At 42.7% G+C, this 10,250-nt stretch overlaps 1 protein-coding gene across 1 annotated transcript; it reads right to left on the reverse strand.

Moving 5' to 3' along the window:
* Positions 1 to 582: 582 nt before the first annotated feature.
* METTL26 (methyltransferase like 26) lies at positions 583 to 4,869 on the reverse strand. Its single transcript, XM_072120204.1, has 6 exons — positions 4,606 to 4,869; positions 3,319 to 3,478; positions 2,442 to 2,501; positions 2,165 to 2,232; positions 1,573 to 1,651; positions 583 to 805 (listed from the first exon to the last, which is right to left on the reverse strand). The coding sequence occupies exons 1-6, from the start codon at positions 4,800 to 4,802 to the stop codon at positions 758 to 760; spliced, it is 612 nt and encodes a 203-aa protein (XP_071976305.1). The 5' UTR covers positions 4,803 to 4,869; the 3' UTR covers positions 583 to 757.
* Between the last annotated feature and the right edge of the window lie 5,381 nt (positions 4,870 to 10,250).

Raw genomic sequence — 10,250 nt, forward strand, 5'->3', positions numbered from 1 at the left:
TCTTTCAGTAAAGTGGCTAAATGTATATTGTAACCTATGGGGACGGGGGGTTGCTTATGGCATTATAGGTTCCATTACAGACCCTTAGTGTCTATGCACCAGATAAGTTTATGATCAAGTTTATGACCCCTAGTGATTTTGAGAACAGGGGCCAGCATATCCCCTCTAGAAATGGACAATTGTGACTTCTTGGACAACAGTGTCCCACAGCTCCATAGAAATGAATGCAAAATATGCAGACCCCCTGTTCGTGAGGTCCCAGTAGGTATGGAAACCCCTTTATATAGGAAACTATATTAAAATCTACTTTTGAATAATAATTCTGAAAACTATTATCCCTTACATGATATGTGGGTTGTGCACTACCAAAAAAGGTCACCAGGGGGAGAGCCATACTTAAAGTATAATTTTGCCCAATCAGAATGTAGTCAAAAACATTTTACCCTTTACTTTTTTAAGCCCCTTTCACATAGTTTGCATTTAAATTGTACAGAATCCCTTATTTCTATAGACAGTTGTGTATTAAAAATGTATTTTTGCAGACCCAAAAGAATGATCAACTCCAGTGAACACGACAACTGGTTGTGATTTTATGGTTTCCTTTATTCTGGATAATTAATACATGAATTGTAATTAGCTTTACCCAAATGTAAGTACTGATATACATAAAAAAATGAGCGAATATTCCCCCTTGAAGGTGCTGACTGCAGGGTGTAAAGGCTGATACGCAGGCGCCTCCTGTAGATATGACCTTGGATCACATCTTACGGAAGATCAAACACTTGTTATTTGCTGGCATGTCCACCTGTAACGCAAGGTAAGAGCAGGAGATCAGTGGCGCAAAGGTTTGTGTGTCACATGGTAGGAGAGAGGCATTGGTTAGTCCTGTGGGGGAGGGGTAGACATAAAAACGCTATTGTGTCTGTCATTATGACATTGTCGCACCCGCCGCTGCCCTGTAGACCATTAACCTTGGTTATTACGGCAGCCTGCAACACTTTAACCGGCAGAGTTCAGGATGTCAATGTAAGATGTAGACACCAGGGACGCTCCATTCACCCATTGACGTAAAGAAAATCTCCATTCTGAACACAAACGTTCTCTTTCTTAAACTTTGGAATTATTTTTTTTAGAACATTGCAAACAGAGAGTTTTAATCATGACTAGACAGACTTTTCCTTTAAGAAACTTTTTGAATCCCAATACTTTAAGGGTTTATAGGCTTCTTATCCATACACAGCATCACATTTATCCATCTCCTGCACCTGATGTTGTAGTATTTCATTTAAAGAATATACCGTAACTGTGGGGATATTAAAGGGATTGTCCAGGATTTTGAAAGGACCAGTTGGAGTTAGACGTGTATGGAGAGGCCCTGATTCTTCAAGACAGAATGAAAGAAGGATTGTGGACACATGGGAGGCCACTTGTTATCAACTTTGTTAAAAACTTTCTCCCCACTGTGACAACATGCATGCTCAGCTCCGTAAATTATAGTAAGAAGCTGGATGGAGTAGCCTTCAACCAAATATTTACCATCTAAAGTATATGGCCACCCTAGGAACTCCTTACCATTCTCTCCAGCGTCATTCCGCAGCGTTTTGCCAGCTCATGCAGATCCGATGTGTCCCAGATTCCCCAGTCAGGATTACTGCAAAACAGCATCAGACAGGGGGGTACGGATTAAAGAGGTTCTCTGAATGTAGATATATGTAATCACGTGACCGGAGATGAGACATGACAACTACTAAGCTGATTTTTTTTTACTTTTCATTGTTATAAGGTCCGACAACCAAAAAGTTTAAATCGGGATATCAAGAAGCGGGTCACCATTAAGAGGGCATTAGACTGAGGTCACTCATATCAATCTCTTTTTATATGACTACTACACATAGCATACAAATTTATCAATTCAAGTTTATTAAATTTGATATCAGGGATCATATCAGACAGGTTAAGGGGTGGGCAATGTTGTGCCCTGTGGCCCTATATCTTCTAACATTGATCATCAATGAGACAGTTTATAGGAAAAAGTACTAGTAGGTACAGTACTTTGTTAAGTAAATATCACTGATCTATAGAAAAGCCATTTAAACGTAAACATGAAACGAGTCTAGTACATAGAATAACAAGAAGAAAGCAGAGAGGATACATTGAGTAATACCTGTTTTTCAGACTCTGGTTAAAATCAATATTACTCTGTGGGGTGAGGACGCCATTGACAGAGTACGGCTAGGGAGAAAACGGAGGTAATGGTTAGTGAACGCAGAGATGTCATGGAAAGGCGGACTAGATCTAAGGCTAGACACAGATGCGACAATCTGCTCTCGGTAAAAGTATACTTTTCAGATCTCTTGCATTGTGTGGCCCTTAATATACCAGCACCCCATTACTACCCATCACAATGAATATCAGCATGTTATACTATGAGTCGGTCTTACCCCATAGGTGAGGAGGACGCCTCCTGGTTGCAGGACATTTCCAGCCCCGTAAAACAGACCCTGGTGAGCAAATAGCCAAATTATAATAAGGGTAAAAAATTTACTGAAATCTTACTTAAAGGAAATCTACCATAAAAATCCATCATGACAAACCAGGGGCTCTTACTCATAGATCCAGGAACCGTGACTGTGGTAATCCTCTTATATTTGTAATCCATGGCTTCCCTTGTAAAATCAACTTTAAAAAATTATGCTAATGAGTCTAAAGGGCTACTGGGCGGTTGCCTGAGCCCCTCTGTGCTGCAGATAGGCTGTTACACTGTCTCACCCTATCCCTCTCCCAGTCATTTTTTTCTCATCTATCTGGGTTTACAAAGTGCCACTCTTACAGAAAGTAGCAAATCTTGATGTGATCTAATAGCAGATTAGGGGAAATTTTAATCGCTAATTTTTACTATGGGTTTTTTGCAATCTATGTTCCTGTGAGGCATTATCCATACATGCTCCCATCATGCAAATACATATAACTACAAGCATGTTGTGCTACTATAATATAGGTGTAATAATACAGCAAGGATGGTGCCACCAGTTCTTGAGTCCCTTGTATTGTCCACTTATTACACAGCAGCCATTGAGCTCAATTGCTGCCCATACAATACAAAGAGCACGCCAGAAGGATAAGATGATGGAACAGAATTTCATTGATCTGAGACCACAAATATCTAAAGTTTCTAATATTCCCTTCATATCTATGGCATATCTTCATTGGTATATTTTGTGGTATTCATGGGGTCCACCTTTTGGTCACAATGTTAAAAAGATTTCAAGCAACCCAGGCACTCAATTTGAACAAGTAATTAATGCAAACAGTAGTCACCTGTGTACAGCTGGCTTCTGATATATGGATCATGTTGATGCAGACGACCATTTGCAGAGAATTTGGCTCCAGGCCCCAAGTTTTCCAGCTCTGGGAGGCATCCAAGGTGCGGGGTTGCTCCACATTGGTAAGAGACCACTTGGAGATATATTCGGTTATACTGCAGAAACAGAAAAATAGTCTGAATAGTGTGTTAAAGTGATAACCTTATTCTATCTAGTAGATGATAGTATGAAGCCAACATAATATAGTGCGTAGTACAATAAGGCCAACATTCTGCTACAACAACCGGGATAAGGGGAAGCTACGAGGAAAGATGTTTAACCTCTTAGCTGCTGAAGTAAACAACAACTGTAATATCTAAGTGGTTATATAATATGCGACCTCTTCTACCTGTCCACTGTCATTTTGAGCAGTCTGCCCAAAAACGCATGCATTAAAAAAATGTTGCGCTTTGGTTGCGTTTTCATTGCATTTTAAAACGCATTACAACAGCTGAGATGAGGTGATTTGCCTAATTAGATTACTGTTAACGTTTCCGTTTACCAAACGCATTGTAAACACGATGTTAACACATGTGTTTTGTTAACAAGCATGTTAACAAATGTAAACGGTAATGTAATTAGGCAAATCACCTCTCCTCAGCTGTTGTAATGCGTTTCAAACGCAATGAAAATGCAGGACAAAATGCAACGTGTGACTGCGCCCTCAATATTTATTTGAACGTTAAGATAATGTCCTTTGTAGTAGCCCTGGACAAAACTATTTTTGTGGTGCAGTAGGTCCACAACTGTCTGTCCATTACAACCCTCTGTTACCACATTGGAACCCCATGATACCAATAGGGATTAAGTGACACCCTGTTAAGAAAAGTTATTTTGAATTGCAAAGATGGTAATACTACATGTACTTCCATATGGTTCTCATATTACTAAATATTGACAATATTAATAAAATGTGGCAACAGAGAATTGAAAAAAAACTATAAAGAAAAGAATTGCTCTGTTACAGAATTCAATATTAAAGTCTATAGATTGTTTATATGCCAATTGAAGGTTAACATGTCGTGGCTTGTAGTGGACAATAAAGTTTTAGAAACACTAGTTTGAGAAGTCCGTAGCAACCAATCAAAATTCAGCTTTCATTTCTCAGCGGCTCTATGGAAAGTGAAAGAAGCGACCTCATTGGCTGCTACGGGTTTCATTATCTCCTACGCTTCCTACCTAACCTGATGCTTGTCACCTGACCTGTTCCGTCCACGTGACCCGCTCTGGTCACATGACTCACCTCCGCAGGCAGCGCTGGTCCATCTCGGAAGGAAACCAACGCACATTGGGCAAGGCCCGGGCGAAATGAGCCGCGTGCTGCCCGGTGCCCGATGCCACCTCCAGCACCCGCACCTCCGGGGCTGTGGGGAGCACATACTGCCGCAGGACGTCAAGGATCGGCTCCTTGTTCCTGTCGGCGGCCGCAGCTACTAGCATCCTCCCGAGTTTCACCGTGCAGCCTTCTCTTACTGCGTCTATGGGGCGGAACTACAACTCCCAGAATCCCACAGTCCTAGGGAACTACAGGGCCTTAAAGTGACAGAACCACTTATTAATATTCTGAAAAGGAGAAATCGTTTTGTATTTGCAGAAGCTTCAGATTTACTTTATCACTAAAATCATAATGATAATGGAGGAAAGTAAAATCCATGTAATGAGGAAGGGCCTTAACAGGATGTGTGGCCCTCTAAGTGACACTTTTTAGAGCCACAACTTGCAGGTTGTGCAGTCATTTATTTGGACAATGTGGAAATGCAAGAACAACAATCTACCTGCTTAGTCTTACAAGAGGCAACTAACTTAGTGGTTACACACACACACTGACCTACTCTCCCTAAATACTTGGTCCCAAAACTTTGATGCAAACTTCCACACAGTTGGTATTATTGGGCACTGCTCTGGCAGCCCAGCACCCTGATATATAGGGCAGACCACTACATAGAGGTTACATGCGGTCTATGTGATGTCTAAGGGTAGTGTCACATTGGCGCGTGTGCTCCGATTTGTTTCCCTGCCTGTGATAAAACCTCTAAAGGTTTAACATTGCTTTGAAAACATCCCCCCTGGTGGAAAAAAAAACAACGGACGTTTCATCAGTTTATTTTGGGCACCCATAGCCTTCTATTGCGTTCTGTGAAAAAAATAGCAAATGTTTCATAATTTTGTTCCATGGATGACGGATTACTGAAAATACAAGCCAAAGAGAAAATCAACGGCTTTGTGCAGCATTGTGGAAATCACTGAATCACGGATGTGAAAAAGAACGCCGATGTGAAACAGCCCTTAGGCATGAGACGTTTATTGCATAGGGCCAATCGGGGACATGACAGTCTCTGCCAAAAATTGTTATGTTTGATGTTTATGTTTAAAATTGTAATGAAATAACAAAACTGAATCGTGTTACATCTATTCATTCCCCTGTTATTCCTCCTGGCAATGTCTAATATCCTATCCAAACTGGCTCTGATCATCCCATTTAATTGGGTGCAAAATCCTTCTCAGATTGGATAGTGTATGGAGGCTCCATATTCACAAAGCAAAGGTGACCCCCAGTTGTCAGTTTGTGAACACTTTTTCCATATGAGTAACAGATGGACAGCAGAGTAAGGTGACCTGTGCTGTGCTCAGGCTGCAAACCACAAATTTGTGGTTTGTTTTTACGGTCTGTGTGTCCTAAAGGGGGAGGGGTGACTATTTAAAATAATTTGCTGGACAAGGACAAAAAAAAGCTAACGTTGGGTGCGTTGGTGTGGAGATCCACGGGTGTGCACCAACAATGCCAGAAGAAGAGAGGAGATAAAAGCGTGAGAGATTCAAGTGTATTCTACTGGGAGGGAGATATATATAAAAGAGTGACTCTCACCTTATCCAGTAGAGAATGGAGCATGTCATAAGTGAATTAAAGGAGAAGAGCTGCTGCTGACGGGACTCCGGTCCGAGCATCTAGCGGTGACGGACTTGGCGTTGTAGTGAAAATCCACGAGGTACTCGCGGTACTGTCCCGTTCTTGTGGGCGCTGCTACACTCAGTGAGTAGATGGACTCTTGTATTCATAAAATATTTTAATAGAAAACACTACGCGTTTCGGCTCCGAGTCGGAGCCTTCGTCAGGTGAGAAATTACATACCTGACGAAGGCTCCGGCCCGAAGCCGAAACGAGTAGTGTTTTCTATTAAAATATTTTATGAATACAAGAGTCCATCTACTCACTGAGTGTAGCAGTGCCCACAAGAACGGGACAGTACCTCGAGTACCTCGTGGATCTTCACAAATAATTTGCTGGGGGCTGGGGAGGGCTGTTAAAAAAAAAAATAAACCTATTCTTGGATCCTCTGGTGCCCCAGGACCCCCTTGCGGTGATATATCGGAGCCATGCCCCTGTTTGTTTACGGGGGCACAGTACCTAAGCTCTCAAAGCTTCCGGCGGTCCGACCCACCCGTCTCCTGTACCAACACTATATCAGGTGCTAGGAAGGAGACCGGTTGGGGGTGTCGGGGCCATCGGAGCGGATGTGCCGTGCCCCTGTAAAGAAACGGGGGCGGCTCTGACAGTTTAATTCTTTCGAACATCCCTCCCCAGCCCAACTGCAAAGTTTATAAAATAGTCGGCCAACCCCTTTAAGTTTGTACACGCTTTTGTGGATCTCCAAAAAGGAAGACCAGTTTGTCCCAACCCCTTGAAGGGTCACATGATTGTGTTAACTAGCAGCTGACCTGTAAATACAGATGTTACACAGGTGACACCAGTACGGGATCCGTAATTTTCATGTTCGCACAGACTTCTGTGGGAAGGCCAGAACTGCAAACACGGACAAGACAAGGACCCGCTCTGAGCTTTCTAAAACCTTCAGGGCGCATTCACATGATGCGTTGTGTGTCACGTTTTTAACTTATTCCACTGGCTTCAAGGCTGAAGCCAGTGGAATGCGTCAAAAACGCACAGATCCTTTAAAAATATTCATGTGCCCACTGAAATGAATGCGTCAGTGTCCCATCCGCAGGAAAAGCAGAAACTGACATAAACAGCAATCGTGTGCATGAGGCCTAATAAGGAGACAATTCAGAATTATCACTTGGTGTAAATTTTCTGTAAAAGACCCCATTTCCCTCTATCACCCCCTGTGTCTTTCTGCCTAGTGACTCGTGACCTTAACTTCATGGCTGATCAAAGGAATTTATTCTCCCAGATTTTCCAAGCCCTGTCATTGAGAAGAGCATGCTGGGAGCGACCAAGGACGTCCTCCAGGAAAGGTCATTCAAGGGGAGCTCTGTGTAGTGTGTCCAGCATGGATGGTAGCAGATATCCCAGAATCCTCTGTATCATGATAACTATAGGATTTCACCATGGCAGAACGTTCTTCAGTAGATAACTGTATAGATGTGATAATCTGCACATTCCCTCAAGCCATGTGACCCATGTGATACTGACATGGAGGAAATGGCACATTATCCATCATTACTTGGCAGAGGAGGAGAGGATCCATGTATCTCAATATCTACACTGTCTATAATATCTATCATCTAACTCATATCTATTCATCTATGTAATCTATCATTCATCTATCTATCTATCTATCTATCTATCTATCTATCCATCCATCCATCCATCCATCCCCTATCTATCTCTATCTAAATATATGTAGGTATCCTCATATCTATCACATTCTATCTATCTATCTCTCATCTATTATCTATCAATTTATCTATCTCTACCTCTCTCATATCTATATGTCCGTCCGTGCGTCTGTCTGCATAAAGCACATTAGGCCTCGTGAAAGGCAGTGGCCCATAGAGATCATCCAGTGTAGAGTGAGATTTTGTTCTCTGTTATCAGCCACTTCAGGATTTACTGCAGTCTTTAGGTTTTCGACCTAAACAATCTGTCATCTCTGGGCTGATCCTGGCTGTGACCTTCAGCCCCACAAGCTGAGGGCCAGCTGTCATAGAACAACACATGCTTCTGGAAAGTCACATTTAACCCCGTCTGCATGCCTAAGAGATGGGTCCTGGGTCTGTAGGGGTTTCCAGACATACTCTCTTAAACTTGAGTCACCTTGACAGGGGATAATATGACCTTTGGTACAAATATGGGTGGCATTTAAGTAAAGGGGTGACTCTCTACTATCCATACAGAGGAAGGTTGTACTTGTTTCCTGGCTCCATAAACCTGATTTAAGTAAATGTTAAAATGTATCAGATGACATACATTGTATCAATCTGCAATCAAGGTGTTAGTGTGTTTCTGGATACAACTGCAACAAACCCTCAGCTATAAGAAGTAACATTCTTGTCAAGATTTGCAGTATCTGAGTGTAAATATGATAATTCCTATTCACTGACAGCAAGCAGAAAACATTCTAGCACTTATATCCTCAGGGAGTGATGGTACATATATCACAGTACAGTAAGGCTGCCCCCAAAGACATACGATTGTTGAGTTAGAGATTGGACAGGGTGGATTTAAAGGGATATTAAGAACATTTAAAGGGGTGGTGTGTCTCTTTACATTTAAGGTTTGGGGGTAAGCATTTAACCACTCAGACACCCAATGGAAAATGAAGCACACGCGAGTTCTAGAGCGTTGGGTATGAGTGGAGGAGGGGGTGCATGGAGGGGGTGCATGCACCTCATGAAGTCAGGGGGTCGCACCAAGGGTTAAAGCAATTATGCCTTATACACTTTGGCCTAAAAAAAGGGTACATGGCACCCCTTTTCTTTTGATCAGTGTGGGTCCCAACAATTGGACAGCTTGACCCATATTAATACCAGATAAGGGGCGCCAGTCTACTGCTTATCCCCTCCTCAGCATAGAAATACTACATGCTTGCCTGAGCTGAATGGAGATCAGAGGGCAGGAGCAGGGTAGTGTTTTTCTAGGCAGGGCCCGGGATTACATGGATGTAATATCAGAGCAATAAGTCTGATCCTACTGATGCAATAACTCTGTAATCCTCGCACTGTCTGAGCTCCACATAGATAAGCGGCACTCATGTCTTACACTATACAACCTCAGGGCTGCCCTAATCTTAAAGACACAGCTCTAAGAAGTATGTGCTGGGTGTGTCACCACTTTCCCATCATGGTAACAAGAACAGGATCAGCCTGCAGGATTTCACCATGCCTGAACCTTCAGCTACTCCCTTCTGCATATTGAGAGTACATGCACACTCGGTCCAATATTTAAATCCCCCAAATTGGGACATTTAGACACTAAAATAGACACATTGGGGTATTTATACATAAATCACACATTTTTGGGGCACGGCATGTGGGATTTTACCAACTTAATCAGGAGTTTTGGTTCTATAGGAAAAATGGGGCAGACCCCTGTTGGTTCTGATTCTGTTTCTTTTTGGCATCCTCAGGCCACAGATGGAGTTGAATGCAGTGGAGCAATAAACCATGAGCTTGGCGCAGTCAGACGTGGCGCAATGAGGTCAATGAGATGGCACAGACAGGAGGGCATGCGCTACATCGTACCCTGGGGGGCATTGCTTTTTATGGGGGCCAATAAGGAGATAAGTGAGTAATATACTATGGGGGCTTCATATTGGCAGGAGTCATTTGGTAAATGGGACGAGGGACCCCCCCAATAAATGTATATGAGCAGGGTGTGCATGTGTATAGGTGGGACGGGAGGACTTGTTTGGCTGTAACTGGTGACTATTATATTGCAGTTTTAATATCTGATATAAATGTAATATATTTTGTCCTCCGGAATAAGCAATAGATAGCGATAGAACTGCAAGTCCCAGCACGCGGCTGGTATAGTAAGCCTGACCCATATAAACAGTGAACTGCGTGTAATCAGTATTGCACAACGTGTTAGATAAGCAGCGAGCTGTGCTGTTCCTTTAAGAATGCCCAGGGGGCGTGGCCTAGAGC

The sequence above is a fragment of the Engystomops pustulosus genome, chromosome 8 (genome assembly GCF_040894005.1).
Source record: "Engystomops pustulosus chromosome 8, aEngPut4.maternal, whole genome shotgun sequence".
Classification (NCBI taxonomy): domain Eukaryota; kingdom Metazoa; phylum Chordata; class Amphibia; order Anura; family Leptodactylidae; genus Engystomops; species Engystomops pustulosus.

What these genes read in the sequence shown, in the direction of transcription:
- METTL26 (XM_072120204.1), bottom strand. Translation starts at nt 4,802, where the DNA reads ATGCTAGTAGCTGCGGCCGCCGACAGGAACAAGGAGCCGATCCTTGAC. An exon ending in AACCAGAGTCTGAAAAACAG is followed by an intron (nt 1,652 to 2,164) that starts GTATTACTCAAT and finishes GCTGTTTTGCAG; the next exon opens with TAATCCTGACTGGGGAATCT. An exon ending in GAATGACGCTGGAGAGAATG is followed by an intron (nt 806 to 1,572) that starts GTAAGGAGTTCC and finishes CTTGCGTTACAG; the next exon opens with GTGGACATGCCAGCAAATAA.